This window comes from Patagioenas fasciata, chromosome 9 (assembly GCF_037038585.1).
Source record: "Patagioenas fasciata isolate bPatFas1 chromosome 9, bPatFas1.hap1, whole genome shotgun sequence".
Taxonomy (NCBI): domain Eukaryota; kingdom Metazoa; phylum Chordata; class Aves; order Columbiformes; family Columbidae; genus Patagioenas; species Patagioenas fasciata.
Window position 1 is genome coordinate 9,634,602 of NC_092528.1, and position 16,231 is coordinate 9,650,832.

At 45.7% G+C, this 16,231-nt stretch overlaps 1 protein-coding gene across 2 annotated transcripts in view; it reads right to left on the bottom strand.

Moving 5' to 3' along the window:
* GPC1 (glypican 1) overlaps positions 1–16,231 on the bottom strand; it is a 300,200-nt gene that overhangs the window by 197,160 nt on the left and 86,809 nt on the right. Inside the window, exon 1 of one of the 2 annotated variants that reach the window (XM_065844359.2) lies at positions 5,143–5,845. The exons of the other annotated variant lie outside the window; for it this stretch is intronic. Within the exon in view, the coding sequence (XP_065700431.1) occupies positions 5,143–5,299 (157 nt within the window). The 5' untranslated portion in view covers positions 5,300–5,845. Of the gene's footprint in view, positions 1–5,142; positions 5,846–16,231 lie in introns of those variants that run through there. 2 annotated transcript variants of the gene reach the window in all.

The following is a 16,231-nucleotide window of genomic DNA, read 5'->3' on the forward strand; positions in this document are numbered from 1 at the left end:
TAATTACGTGGTGAGAGCTTAGTCATCCATATCACGGTGACAGAAAGGCAGATTCTCTTAAAAATAATGTCAACACCGCGAAACCCCAGAGCCTGCCTGAGCACAGAGCGCTCCCGTTCCAGCCGAGCCCGAGTGACACCCGGGCCGGGCCGGGGCCCGCCGCCAGAGGGCGCCCGTTTTTCTCCAGAAACCCCATTTCCACCCCAGTTCTGCAGCCACCAACCAACACAGTGTAAAATATGTAAATTTCTACGCATATTTTAAGCTAAACAGAAATGGAGATACACAGTTCAGGCATGGCCGCCTCTAACATTCGCACTCTTACGCTTGCCAGATGGAGGGAAAGGCCCAGTTCCCTGTGTTTTGCCTCAGCCGAAATAGCACTTGAAACCCAGCAGGCTACTGAGGTCGTTCCAATTTGCCCCTAACAAATTCATTAGCATAGACAGGTTGATATTGCATTTGAGAGTTTACCACATAGTAGCTAACCTTGAGAAATCCCATCTGCCTTGAGTAACTACCAACCAAATATAACAAGCACTCCAAAAAGTGCTGGAGCAACAGAGCATCCCCTTTCAATTAAGGGCCAAAGATCTTTCCTTGGGAGCAGAGAAGCCACAGATTTTGTATTTCATACCACAGATGCAGGTTTGCCCATCTTTGCATTTCTGCAACTGCCAGAAGTTAAAACACCCTCCAGTTCTGGGTTTCATCACCCTCTTCACACTCTGAGAGACTCATTCAAGTCCCATCCTGTAGCCAGACCTGTTCTCTGCTTAGCTACCCCTCTTCCAAATGGCTCTACAGGCACTTGATAATGTTTTCATTACAGATCCAAATTATCACACACAGTATCACACAGTATGTCTGGGATTGGAAGGGACCTCAGAAGATCATCCAGTCCAATCCCCCTGCCAGAGCAGGAACACCCAGATGAGGTTCCACAGGAAGGTGTCCAGGCAGGTTTGAATGTCTCCAGGGAAGGAGACTCCACAACCTCCCTGGGCAGCCTGGTCCAGTGCTCTGTCACCCTCACTGAGAAGTTGTTTCTTCTCAAATTTAAGTGGAACCTCTTGTGTTCCAGCTTGATCCCATTACCCCTTGTCCTATCATTGTTTGCCACCGAGAAGAGCCTGGCTCCATCCTCATGGCACTCATCTTTTATATACTTATGCAGGCTAAAAGGATCAAAAGGTTAGAAAAAAAGTTGTTCTGACTCCTTTCAGCTAAGGAACCGGGGAAGCATACCGTGAGATATCTGACGGGATGAGCAGCAACACAGCCAGCCTAAGCCCTGCTGGCTTTTTCCTGTGCTCTCCTCTTCTTTCGCTGTGTTACATCCATCACCCATGTCAACAAGCTCAACCTAGCAGCAAGTCAAGTCTAGCAAGGATTAACCTTGGGGAAAAAAACAAGGCAGAAGCCTAACCCAAACAGGGAGCAACAGCCAAATGTATCCACATCAAGTCACAACTCTCAAGTCTTCTCTATTACATTAGAGAACTATTTCTGCTCGAGACACTGGAGAGCAGACACCCATCCAGCAGTAATCCTAAGACACTGCAAGTCAGCAGAGAAATCCCCAAGGCGCAATATTTTTTACTATAGAGTCACTGTTTCATCAAAACCCAAGCTGTGAGCCCAAGCAGACCGGCCCTTAGCACAGACACAAAGAGGTACACCTAGAGCAGAGCACCTCTCTCCCTCGGTCACTGCAATGGGGTGACAGCATGTGGGTAGCAAGGGTGGGGAAGAGTAGAAACTGAGGTTTGCTACCTCTGGAAGACTCAAGAGGAAACAAAAGAACTGGAAACCCTCCAACTGTTTTCCCATATTCTGTAGCAATCGCAGAATGGGTTGCAGGTCACCCAGGCGGTGAGCAAGAAAAGTCTCCAACACACAGAAAACTTTGCTCAAGTTACGATGACTTATGGAGCACAAGTGTAATGATTTTCCCAAAACCAAGGGGTAGGGAGCGTTTCCCCCAGTTTCTACTAGGCAGACCTTCACTGGAGACCCTGCGTGCATGTCCGTCTGTCAGGATTACTAATATGAGAAGATGCTTCTTCCATGTTCAGGAGTTTTGCCATTGACTTCAAAGTAGTGAGATATAACATCTTGCGTATTCCCTAAACATGCTTCATAACAGCACCCAACACATTAAAAGTGCTTAGACAGGTTAAACGCATTGTATGACATTAACAAAAAAACAGGAACGCCTGCCTAGGTGGTTCATGAGAAATTTGGTAAGCCAAAACTCCATCCCAAATCAGATGCTTATCTATTAGCTAGCTAATAGCTCTGCGACTGCGTCTCTAACTGATCAGTACAGTCATAAGCAGGGACTACCTTCTGCTGAGCTGTGGAGACTTTATATTACTCATAATCCTCTTAAATCATAACAGAGAATACAGATTAGAAGGTGTAAAGCATGCAATAAGTGTTCTAAAACCAACATAAACACAGCCATCTCAGCCTGAGTCAGAGCCTGCATCACGGGTGCTTTCTACACGCCTTTTGAAGTCAGGTTCTGAGGGTACAAGCAACGCGTGGTTTGGCTCCTGCTGCCAGGCTGGTGTGACAGCAACACACACCAAGCAGCGCCTGGAGCCAGTTCAACGCTGACAGGAGCGAGGTCAGCCCAGCATGGCAGCACCGCTCCAGGGACAGGACCCTGGGGCTGGGAAATGAGTTTTACCCTTTGCTTCAGGGCAAGCAACGGAAAGAGAAGAAACAGCAAGGTCCTCCTAAAGAGGGAGAAAATGAAGGGGCTTTGCCTCCAGAGGACTCAAAAATAAGACAAAAACATGGTTCTTGGGGTAGTTCTTAAACCTCTCTGACAATGTGGAGAAGGCCACCACCAGGAAACCTCAGCTTGGGTTCAACTGGAGCCACCACTGAACCGTCTTCATCAGCACTTCTTAGCTTAGCCAGAAGTTGTTTTATGTTGATGTATACGTGTTTACAGGTATCAATCAGGAGTAACTTGACAAGGCTCCACATTGATTACAACCCCCGTGGTCACCAAGCTGTTAAAACCAGCCTTAAGCAACAATTGTGTACTTTCAAAAAACGTGGAATTATAAACTGCAGGAGAGTCTCAAGACTTCTTTTTGGAGACAACAAAACTGGCATCAACTTCTGCATTAACCCACACAACTGCTAAAAAGTACACACTATATACAAAACTATATTTTATTAGGAATATTTCCACGGTTAGTATTAAGGTACATCAATGTTTTAACTATACTGGGTTAGTGTTACAGCAATAGAAAAGGGCATTCCTGAATATATATCAGTCAGAAGGTACACGTGATAATTACCAATGAAAATCATTAAGTCAGTTAGTTGTTTTAAATACCAGGCTAATAATATCAGCAGCAGGTTTATGTGTGGAACCTTCTTCCCCCAAGCACTTCTTCACCTTGTTTTCCATGCGGTATTCCTCAAGTTTTTATAGTGTTTATCTATAGAGTTTCCATGTTTACAGTAACAGTCAGAGATGCCCAGTGTGATACTATAATTTTAACTAGTGTTGCTTAAGGCTGCCAGCGTACGCACTCATAGCAACAAACAGTAGGAAACAAAACTCCTGATTCCTAGAAATCTTTGTGTTCTCTGTCACTTTTTGAATCTCAGCAATTTGTAGGCACAAGATGTTTCACTCACTAGTAACCTGCAACACATGATACTTGTAACTGCAGTTCACGAGATCCTGAATGAGTGCCCCTGTAGTACTATCCCCACACACAATGCTGTAGCCATCTCCACGGGTATTTGTAAACATTCAGTCTTCCGAGAACCTTCCACTTGAAATACGGCTGCCAACATATTTACATTTGTAATCATTAGATACAAATTTATAAAAAGCCACTTTCTTGCTCAACTGAATTACTGTTCTATTGACTGTGATGTTCAGATGATTTTGAAATTCCCCACTGTTTAACTTCAAGGACTGCTCATTTTATTTTAGACATTTACTCTTGGTTGCAATTTGACAAAGAAACTATTAATTTGCTCACGTTTATGAGATGTGTCTATGGTTCAGCCTTTTCCATTCACGGGTCAGATAATGAATTGGTTTTCCTGGAAAACTACACAATGAAATATTCAACAGAAGGCATTCTGTAGCTTAGACGTGAACTACAAACTGCAATTTTACTGGGATGTCCCTGTAGGTTGGCTTTGGCACGTACGCCTGCATGTTTTATGCTTTGTCTGAAGGAGGAAGCTCCCACAAGTGAGGAGAAAGCTCTCAGATACGGGTCACAAGTTGGTGTGTCAAAACTTAGATGAGAATTAAAAATACAGTACCTCAGCATATTTCCCCTAAGCTTTCAGGTAAAACAAAAACAACAACAGAACAAAAACCCAAACAGAACAAAACAAACAAACAAAACCCCAAACAAACAAAAAAAACCCACCCACCAAAATAGACCTTGAACATTCTTTGGTATTTCAGTGGTTTTTCTGCAAAGAGGAGAAAATCAACCAAGATTTGTCTAAAACCAGAATGAAGGCAAGAAGACACACTCTGATGTAGGTTGCTCAGGATTCCTCTACGCTTTACACACTTGACACAGGGACGCTTTACTCCTGCTTCATTTTTAACTGACAAATACCATTTACAGGCTTATTTCCCATCTAAAAGAAGATTAATAAAAATAAATTCTTCTCTCTCACAACCTTATGGCATTTTCCAGCTCCGACACCAAAACCCACTACAGTCTGATTATCCTCACTTCTCAACCGAAACGCTGAAACCGTTTCAATTCAAGAGAAAAGAAAGAAGACAATGAAGAAAAAAAAAAAAAAAAAGAAGAAACCCACGCCTGAACACTTGGTGCGATCACCCCCTCTCTCACAGCTCCGTTCGCATCGCCACCGCTGCAGTGATCCCCTTGCAGCCCGAGCAGCGGGTATCAGGGGTGCTGCGAGGGGAGAGGGGGTGCCCGACCCCCGAGGAAACCTCTCGGGTCCGACTTCCACGACCCGCTACAAACTCCAGCAGCCGGTGTTGGGCGCACCCCCGCCCTGCCCGCCCCGCGGCACCGCCAAGCCAAGCCCGGGGAGCTCCGCACCGCAGCGGCCCCGCACGTTCGGCCGCCTCCCCACCGCCCTGCCGCGCTCCGCGGGACTCACCGGAGATCTCGGCCTGGGGCACGCCGCTGAGGCTGAAGCCCTTGGCCCCATACAGCTGCCGGACCTCGGCGCAGCTCCTCGCCTTGCTGCCGCTGTCACCGCGAGCCGGGGCGGAGGCGACACACAGCAGCCAAAATCCCCACGGGAAGAAACGCATCCTTCTCCGCTGGCCCCGCCACCTGCCGTGCGAAGGGCAAAGCCAAGGTCCCGCGGCGGGGAGGCGGCCGGGCTCTGCGGGGCGGCGCGGTACCGGGCGGCTCGGGGTCCGGGGCGCGGCCCCCGCTCCCCGGGCAGCCCCGGCGGGACGGCGCGCAGCGGGCGGCAGGCGGGGGAACCCCGGCTCTCAGGCGCTGCCGCTGCCCGCGGCGTGCGGGGAAGGCGCCGGGGAGTTCAATCCGGGCGCCGCCGCGGCTCGGCGGAGGGGGCAGAGATCCAAGTTTGGCCGGGCCGCTTCAAAGCCCCGGAGCGTGACCGCGTAGAGGGCTTTTGTTCTTAGCGCGGCTGCATCCCCGGGCAGTCCCGCCGCGATGCTGCCGGCTGCGGCGCCGCCGGGCCGGGCGGAGCGGGGCGGGGAACGGGCTGCGGGGCTGCTCCCGCGGCGGGGCTGGGCTGGTCTCGGCGGGTCGGTCCGTGCGTGCGCCGGCACCGCTCCACCTGCGCGCCGAGCCGGGCGGCGGGGAGGCTCCCGAGCGAGGCAGGGCTTCCCCCGCCGGACGTGGCATCACGCCGCCCGGCGCCAATCCCGCGCAGGGCGCAGCCCCCCGCCCCGGGCCCCGGCTCCGCCCCCGCCCCGCAGCGCCCCCGCCCACCGGCCCGGCCCCGGGCCCCGCCGAGGGCGGCACAAGTGCGGGCGCGGCGGGACAGATCCGCTGTCCCGGCAGGAGCATCGCTCGCCCGCCTCTGCCACGGGAGGGCCCGGCGGCAGCCCCTGCCCGGGCAGGTTCCAAACTAGCCGTGGGGCACCCACAGCGGCGGCACTCGGAGGGTCGCACGACGTCTTTCGGGAAGGACATAGCAAAAAACGGGCATTAAACGCATGTTTGACGGTGTCGCGATCCCGGTGCTCAAGCTGAAGACCCTCAGTTTCCCCGAGTTCGGTGGGGACACAACCGCATAACTTAACTTGCAAACAACTTAGCCAGACCATTAATAGGTGTCCTATTTAATTGAGAGCCTGGGAGTTCCAGCAAGGGCCAGGGAAGGCTAAAAGCACCTCTCTACTAAGAGCCAATGTGGGAAGAGAGCTGATTTTCAACTACAGATTCTCAGCTTTGGAGTTCTTAAAGCAGCTCCACCAGCCGTATTTCAGACTGCTTCCCACAGAACTGAGCATCTGTGATCACCTGTGCATCAAGGCAATGCCTGAGTGTGTCTCCCCAGTGAGCTCTCAGGCTGCTGGCCAGTATCTAGCATGTTTCACAACAGACAGAGGACCCAAATATCACTCCTCTGAGTCTTCTGAGAGCAGTTGTTTCCCATGGAAAAAGGAGCAGGAATCTGCCTGTGCTTCAGCTGAAGCACTTGTGTAAGCTTACACCTCAGACATCAGAAATGCCTCGCAGAAACCACACCACCACAGCGGCCTCCAAAAAACACAGTAAAAATTATCAGACATTGTACCTTCTGAAAGAGTCACACAGACACGCACAAATACATGGGAAAGTTGGGTCATTCATCTTGCAGCTTCAGAACCGCCCGTTCTCCTGAGCAATGAGTAAGGGAGAAGTAAATGACAGCAAAGTAATAGCCCCAGGGAGGAGAAGGATGGCTGTAGGGACAAGTTGTTGCTTTCCTATGAAATCACCTAATGATTTCCTATGAAATCTTCGTAATTAAAGTCATCTATGAGATACGACAGAGCAGATTAAGAGGATCTATTATAACTGCAAAGACAGGGAGAATTTTGCTGTGAAGATCATAACTAAGGTGACACATAATTGTCACCAAAAGTTAAAATACAGTCAGATACACCCCATGTACCCCAATTATTATTATTATTTATTTATTTACAGATGACATTGGTCTTTTGCTGCATCTCTCAGTGCTGTAGTGTTTAGAAACCCAAGGCTTACAGATTGCCCAAAACTTGGCACCCCTCAGTTTGGAGCTTGCCTTGTGGGCTTTCTAGAGCATGGAAATGGGTCTTGTTCCTGGAAATACATGGAAAAAAAATCTGCCATGGATGACCCACCCTGTTTTTAAAAAGGATCTGTTTTGTAAATGCAAGAGAACCACATGTGTAACAGGTTACCCAAGTACATTATGTAGTACAATGTTATTTCAGCCCTTACTCCCAAGTATTTATTCTAATTTTATGGCCATAACCCTTTCCCCACTCCAGGCTTTGAACACATCACTTGGAGACTATGTCAGAGATCTCATCCAATTAATACAACTACAGTAACAGAAAAGCAGTATCAGAGGAATCCATATGAGAATATATACTGCCTATGGTAAGACCAGACCTTAGCTCCTCCTCCCGGAAAATCAGACAGGGAAAACTCAACTGCTTACAGACACACAGTTAACAACACTCTCGCTTGGGTCTGTTGAGGGGAGTGAACTCCAGGAATGCAAACTCCAAAGAGAACAAGTACTTGATAGAGAAGAAAGGCAGAGTCATAAACCTCTTATCTGGTCTGCTACAAAATTACGCAGGATGACACAGTGGACCAAAGTAGTACTTAAATTTCTCTTTGTGTTCTCAAAACCTGGGGCTGGATACTTGCTGCTGTTGCACAGAGGGCTTGCTTCCAGCTCTGCCTGAAGCGACCTTGGGGAAGTTCTCTGTGAGCTATGGCTGCACCCCAAGGTTGCAGCATGAAGCCCTCCACAATTATACAGCTGCTGAAGTGCACCGAAATATTAACTGCTGATAAGAACTGGGACTGAAACTCTCAGGTTTTGGCATTGTGAACCATCCCCTGAGCTACAGATCATTTCACAGACCAGAGTATTTCCCTTCTTCATATAACTCTCACTTCCCCAAGCCAGGTGACAACAGTGCCTGCGGCAGGGACTAAAGTCATGTCACTCCTGATAAAATCCTGAGACACCACAGCACGCTCTGCTTATTCACGTGCACTCTGCTATTCCCACCATGAAAAGCCAGGCTACCAGCTGTCAGCACAGATCCCACTGCTGGCTCCCAAGCCCATTTTAGGAGCTAGAACTGGAAGTACAAGCTCTGCCACAAACCTCTGTGATGAAGTGACCACCATCAGGTCACTTACCTCCTAAATACGGATTAAAGCGCTTCTTATCTGACCACCTGCCTGTAAGATGCTCGCATACTATCATAATGAGAAGCTTATAAGTAGACAAATTAAAAATAAACCCAAGCTGATATAAGCTCTTCAACACAAAAGCTATCTGCAAGTATATACAGGATCCAATCCTGAGCAAACAAATCTTGAATTATGAGACATCTATTTGTTTTGCTGTGAAAATTTGTATGCACATGCAGGATTTGGGCCAGGTACATTTTAAGCAAATTGAAATAAACATCTTCAAAGTGCCACGATTAAAATGTATTTTTGGCATCCATCATAAATTTGATGTCTTCTGTGTGTATTTGAGGACCAGATCCACCTTCTGAACATCCTCAGTTCAAAGAACAACGCTTGGCAAAAAGTGAGTAAAATTTGTCCAGTGACTGGCAGAAAGAGCTAGAACTGGGGAAGATAAGAAAAAGCACAGTAAAACACAAAGATGAGTAGACAAAATGCAGAGGAAGAGAAAAGCACACAAACACACAGCCAGACAGCAAGACAGTCAGAGGAGGACAGAAAATCCATCCTGCTATGGAAATCACCTCTTGACAGTCCCGACAAAAAGCGCTGCCCACTGAAAAGCTGATCCAAGCATTATGAAGCAGCAAGAATGATGAAGAGCCACCAAATCATCTGGCACAAGTGGAGGAAGCTACTCTTAAAAAAAAAAGATAAGTGAACAGACTTATTGTACAACCTCAACTTTCACAGGGATGTCTTGTTTCTCCAGCACTTTCCAAAAGTTCTGCAACACAGTGAAACACTCTCTCCTTTCGTTTTCATATTGATGCAAATCAGGAATTGTACAGGCAGCAAAACAATCATACCCATCAGACCTCCAGCTGGTTCCAAAATGGACCTATGCTGAGTTTAGAGCAACCTGGAATCTCACAGCAAAACCAGAGCAGCAAAAACCCCAAATAACCTTATCAAATTGCATTGTGTGCCACATAAAAATAATAGAGCATTCCCACTGTCATTCAGTGGTGTTTCTACTTTTTCGCTATGCATCAAATACAGAGTTTGCATAGAACAGGGAGCAGGGAGGGAAAGGAGATAGGCAAAGCCCAATTGCCTTCCTCTCAGCAATGTCACGTACTGAAACCTTTCCTGTAGCCAGTTTTACGCTACTTTTGATTCTGTGGAAACGTCAGAAAACCTGGCACTTTTAGATTAAACATCTTCATCAAAGTAGGAGTATCACAGTACCTTTTCTGCCCATTTCTTTTAATCTCTGACAGATCTGTCTCCTACAGGACTCATGAAAGCTCTCGCCCTGCTCCCTGCCCCCCAAAATTGCTGCTATTCAGCAGAAGCTAGACATGTGTTTTGCTGAATCAAATCTAATTAAGTTATTCAGAGGATTTACTAGATTACACCTTGCTATCTACAGCTGCTTACTTCGTCACTGGATTTTCCTTCATTAGACATTAGGCAACTCCTCCTCCCCCCGTGCACATTGCCCTGTGAAACTTTTCTGACATGTGCAGGAAGCGCGTGTCTGGTTGTTTTGGTCACCAAAAATATCCAATCAGTCTCTTTGAATGGCTGGGACATCTACGTGCAACTGACAAATACAGCTTGATCTCAACTGACTTCATAAGAAGCCATTTGCCTTACAGAAACGCTAAGACTTGTTGGGATTTGTGTGTCCAGATTAATTGAGAATATAATTCAAAAGATATACAAAGTTGGGGGATCCTTCCCAGGTCTCGAGAGAATCAGGTTCATCGCAGGGCATGGACAATCACAATTCTTGCTGCTGAGGCAGAGGAAGGGCGGCTGCATCGAGGAGATGTGCAGTTGCGTATGCCAAGGCTCGGCCAACCCACTTTTTGACCCTTTGGTGGAACAGACCAGTTCCTTTTAACTGCAATGCTTAATTCCCCTGTGTGTGGCTGGTACTCTGCAGAGGGAGATTATGAAAAACTCAGTTTCAGACAGAGAATCTGGCTAACACATGTAATTGCCACTGTGCTATATTTTGAATAGAACAACCCAATTTTACAGCAGCAACTTAAAGGAATATATTGCTTTAATGACCTCTTACAAATAACTCCACCCTGCAGGACTGCACTTGTATTATATTATATATGAGTCAGAGATTGCCCAGTAGAAAGAAGTATTAATAGCCAAAAAAATTTTTAAAATGCCATGAACTCATTAGAGAAACTGTTACTAATTGGGTCTGCCCCAGGAAGTACATTTCATCCTTTCTGGACACGACTTTCAACAAAGCTTTTCCCACTCCCAGCTCCCCAAAACATATGCAACAGTGAACAAAGAATATGGACGTGGCACTGAATCTGTTTTACGTTAGATAAGAAGAGTTTAGCTTGATATGATGAAATGGCTTAAAATCGGCCCCAAAATTACTAGGTTAGAAACGTATCATTTCAGCATGCCACTACAGTGGTTTGTAGAAGATTTCTCCTACTTCTTGCAAAAGTTGCCATTGGACAACTTCCTCTTATCATTCAGAGGTTATATCCAGAAGCTGACTGTTTTTGAAAGGCATTTTTCAAGTAAAAATTTCCCCTCATTCTCACTGTCAGTCTCTGGGCATCGGCTTAAGAAAAACACGTGTAGGAACACACTCTGTTCCTGCGAACAATGGCTCAAGCGCGTATCCCTGAGCACCAGTCCAAGGCACGTGGTAGCGGGACAGACACCCCAGGCTTCTGCGAGGAAAAAATAGTTACAGCCATGAAGAGAGCAACGTGTGGAGTCGCAATAAAGGCATCTGGCAACACTAATAGAACTTCTCAGCTGACACTTTATCCTCAGCTGTTGCTACATTAAACACTACAGACTAAAGCACTCAGATGAATTAATACAATTATCTTACGTGCTGCTCAAGTGTTTATTTTCCCCTCACATCCAGTCAGGTACAACATAACCTGTTGTTGTAGAGAAACTGATTGTGAGGAAACACCAGGAAGCAGGAACACCTTCCCTGGCCAGTAGGGGCTTTCGCACTCCAGCTTTGTCTGTGCTTCACAAGTCTCCGGGTGCTGAGCGGGTGTCACCAGTGGTGGGGACAGGCTGGGGTGACAGCCCAGCTCACTGTTGAGCTCACTGACGGCTAATGCGACTGTTCAGCGTCCATGCACACACAGAGGAGAAAACCTGACTTGGAGCTTGGAAACGCATCCTTCCCATGCCTTTTTCTCTGTGTTGTTAGTAAGATAATTACCAGGTGACACATGCTTTCTGATGTGTGCCAGCTTCACTTCTGAGGTAACTGGACACACAAGTAGAGTTACATCTGGAATGGACTTAGGCCAGCGTGTTTTTCATGTTAAGATCTATGTATTTTGCAAGACAAAGACAGTGTATGAACCTGTCATGGCTACATGAATTTAAAGGCGCTCAGAGACCAAGCCCTCAGAAGGTGGTGTGGTGCCAGTGAAGGCAAACCAGCTTATCCTGGCTGAGGATTCAGCACCCTTACAATCCAACATCTTTGTGTAATGTTACTGTCTCTCTGTGTACTGTTTCTTTGGTCAGCACCACATAATTATCCAGCGTTGGATTTTTCAAGATGCCAGACAACACAAACTCATCTTTTTAAGATTAGAAAGAGAGCTCTTAATCTGATTTCATTTCCTCAACCTGCTAGAAACCAGAGAGCAAGGAGAAACCAGAATACAAGGAGATACAGAGACTGGGTGTTAGAAATTATAGAACTCACCAGGATATTCTTTCTTAAAGCATTTTCTGTTTGCTGGCTGCTTTGTTTTCACAGTGCTACGTTTGAGCAGAGCCTTGAAAATAAATTGTTTGCAGCAGCTATGTATTTTTACATCACATATACAGTTTTGCCTTAGGCAGGACTTTTCTTCTGTGGCTAAAGGAGCAAAGCTTAGTTCCTTTGCCTCTATTGTACCAGATGGAAGGGACATTGCTTTTTAAAGCTTTTTAAATAGAAGTTCGTAGACTAGGGGATCCTGCATCACACTTTCAAATCTTCCTTGCTGCCTTACAAAAGCTAAGCAGCAGTTAGGTGCAATGACTCACTCACACTGACATTTTGGGGAGAGAATGATGCCTTTTATAATAACATTGATATTCCCCCATTGATGTCTCAACACTGGCTAATTTAGAAAAGAAACATGTAGTGCAAGGTTGAAAGGTCACAGGCCAGCCAAAGAACTCATGAGATCATGGGACCATGAAAGGGGCTCCGGCTTTAAAATAAAATAGCCTTTTTTTTTTTTTCCGAAGGAACAGACAAACTTTTCTGAAAGGCCAGGAATTTAATCTGAACTCTTCTTTCACATACTGTACAAATAAAAAACCACACTGCAGAACTACTTGGGGGGGGGTTCGGTAGAGTTTATCTCCAGAGGTCACTTTAATCTATATTGGGTAGAGAAAGAGAAGGAAGGACACACATTTACTTTTAGAAAGCTGCCAGACCTATTTAAGCTCCGATGTTACCATTGTCAAGCCAACACCCTCCTTAGATTATTCTCCCCACAGTCTGCAATGCTTCTGCAGTTGAGTGAGTGTGAAATTAAATTATGAAATATTAGATTATTTGTGGCTGTTGTGTTCTGCTCTATCCACACTGTTCTTTTCCTTTTCCCAGTCTCCTGATTTTTCCCTGTCAGAGCTAAGGGAAAAGATTAAAGAAGCAGCTCACAATGTTATACGTTTACTTCCATGATGTTCTCTAGACTGATGTTTGCACCTCAACAGATTTTAACACAGATTCAGGTTTGAGACTAAAATCAGAGCAAGATTTTCTGGCTTAAGAGTCCTTTCAACGACTACTAACCTACAAAGCATTCTTTCCCCCACCCCCAAAAAGAAGACTCTTAGCAGTTTCTTCCCAATATTAGGTGTATATAAAAATAATTACAGTCTGATGGAGACTATCTTTCAGATTCCAAAGGAACCAGAGCATTCTTTCCTTTACAAAGGAAGCTGAAAATGTTAATGTTGGATTTAGAGATAGATTTGCAAAACCACAAGAGGTCTAATGTGTTGTGTTCCCTCTTCCCTCCAGTGCAGCAGCAGCTAAAAAATATTATTTGTTGATGCAATATATATAAACCATGTATCTTTAGTATGAGGATTTGTTATTAAACCAAAGCAATTAGGCACTGAGTGCCTTCATAACTATAGCTGCTCAAACTGAAAAAGACAAAGTGCTTTCCTAATGGAACATGCAATTGATAAGAGAAGAAATTATTCTTTTATAGCTCACATCTTCAGAATTTAAGAAAATAAAGACTAACTCCTACAATGAAGCATTTTACTTTAGCCTTGCTGTCCTACCAAACTTTCATAGTAAAATGCTTCATTTCTGTGCTTTCTTGGCTCTTGTTTTTGTCACATTAACAAGGTTCATAAACTCTAAGGTAACCAAGTCTAAGGCACCTGTAAAACGTACTGACCATTGAGAATAATTTACTTTTGGGGTACACTCAAAAAACACTAGTAGAAACTGCATGCATTTGCTTACACCAAGTGAGGACTTGTACTGGATACCAGTGTGTCCATAGAGTTCCCTGCTTGGAAGAAGACTGATTCAGTGTCAAAACAGAGCTATCTGCAGCCTCTAACTGCCTGTCCTTCCTAGCTCCAGCCTGGTGGAAACATGAGACTCTCTCAACATACAAACACACAATCATCTCAGTTAAGAAGCTCATGATGTACTCGCCTGTAAAGAATTGTAACCTGCCTTCCACTGTGACATCCTTTTCCAGGTTAACCCCAGTAGGCAGTTTAGCACCACACTGCTGTAAAACCAGTTCACAGCCATAAGTACTCACTCTTTTTCCAGAGAGAATGCTGTAATTCATTTCTTTGAAAGTCAGAATAAAGTTCAAGGCTCTTTTATCATATCCTCCTCACAGTGCCTCCCCATATTTCAGGGTTATTTCAGTTGGTTACTTGCACAAAGAGTTTGACAAACAAATTAATCCCAAACCATCGCAGTCCATGCAGCATCCATTATGAACATCACTCTAAGAGATCTCCATTTTCACTCCTATGGTCCTCCACTACATGAGCTGAGTGTGCTGATAACCCTGCAGCGAATCCCTAAGCCCTCATGCACGCTATGGGCTCTATTAGCAAGTCTGTGACACTAGCATCAGCCTGATAGCTCAAGTTCAGTTACCAAAGCTAGTATCAGAATTTAGGATTGTTAACAGGGGCTGTTGCTCCCATGTCCTCAAGGCAGACTAAAGTTGACCCATCTATGGCTGCCACAGGTTTGATCGGTCACGTGGTGAAAAGACTGTGCAGTGTGTCCACAATGGCCTTCTTGGCTGTCAAAGCACAACAGGGTCTGTTAAGACCTTATAAATTATACTGCTATACTATCTAATCTTCTTATGTAGGCTCAGACAATTTCCTCCCTCCTCTTATTGCTCATTTTCCCCAACTCACAAATGTCTGTTTCACACAAACAAGAAAAATGAGCTGGCAAACATCCTGCCCATAACTCAGTTTTAAGGCAGAAAAATACAATTTTCCCCAAATCTTTCCTTCCTAATGTTTTGTGAAATGAACTGTTCAAAACTATCTATTGAGAACGAACTGAAAATCCTTCCCTCCAAAAAGCAGCATAATAAATGTGCTCTTTGCTCTTCAAGAGATGTAGCATAGCCCACGAGAGAAAGTACTCTTTTTCTTCATTTACAGGTTTTGATTAAGTGTTCTGTTCATACAGATTTGGAAGTTTTGATGTCATCCTTTTAACTGTTGCTTTTGTATATGAAAAGCAAAATTTGAGACAGCCAAACGCAGAGAAAACTGCAAAATTGTTAGCTCAGTAGGGATGGCTGAAATCTCTCGTCTCAAACTCCCCTTAACATCAATGGGAATTTTACATGGCTATTAAGCACAAATCTCACTGTTGGCTGGAGAGATCCAGAGGCACAAGAGTGCTGGAAGCTCAGAGGGCATGCGCTGGAAGCACTGCTACATGCTCTTCACTATACATCCACTGGTGGCCACTGTCAGAGACAGCCCTTTGGTCTGACCCATTCTCACATACACTTCACAGAGTCTCAGTTTACTAATCTGGTTATCTGGAACCATATAAAGTTACAGTTCCATAAACAACAGCATTAAGAACTCAGGTGACTCGCAGCGAGGCTCTGTGCACACGTGGGTGCCTGAGCAGCAGGTTGGTTTCTGGGGATGAAGCAGCTCAGCTCCGGGAAGCCAGGACATATGGGGCAGTGGTGTTGAGAACAGATTCCCATGAACACCTGGGCAGCCTCAGCTCTCGTGGCAGGCCAGAGAAGGAGGCTTGTGGGATGTGATACTTGGGAATACACTTGGGGCAGTAATGGATAAAAAAAAACCCCTCTAAGGTATCTTAATGTCTTTGGCACACCTCTCTTCCCAAACTGATATTTGTTCATATGACATACACACTGTGATGCCGGCAAAGAACACAAGTTACACATACCCAAGGAAGTTCATAAAAACACAATTCAACCATCACAACAGTACCCTTAGCACATCTGTGCAAACCCTCCAATAACACTGTGTATTCTCTTTTCTCCCGTACTCCATGCATCTCCCTGCTTTCCCCGCTGCTGGGTTTGTTCGTTACCCAGCTAGAGGGGCTGCTGTTAGGATGCTCTTTCTCCTATTTAGGCAGATTGCTTTGCCTTTCTAGTGTTCCTCCTCATCCTGTCAGTCCATGAGGCTCAGGAGAGGAACTGAACTCACATCATCCTAAGGGTAATCACAAAAACTGAGGTGGAGGAGCTTTCACTTGCCTTATTTTGTATTCACTCAGCAGTGACCCACAGCCACAAAAAGGTTTTGTTTGTGAGCAATAATCA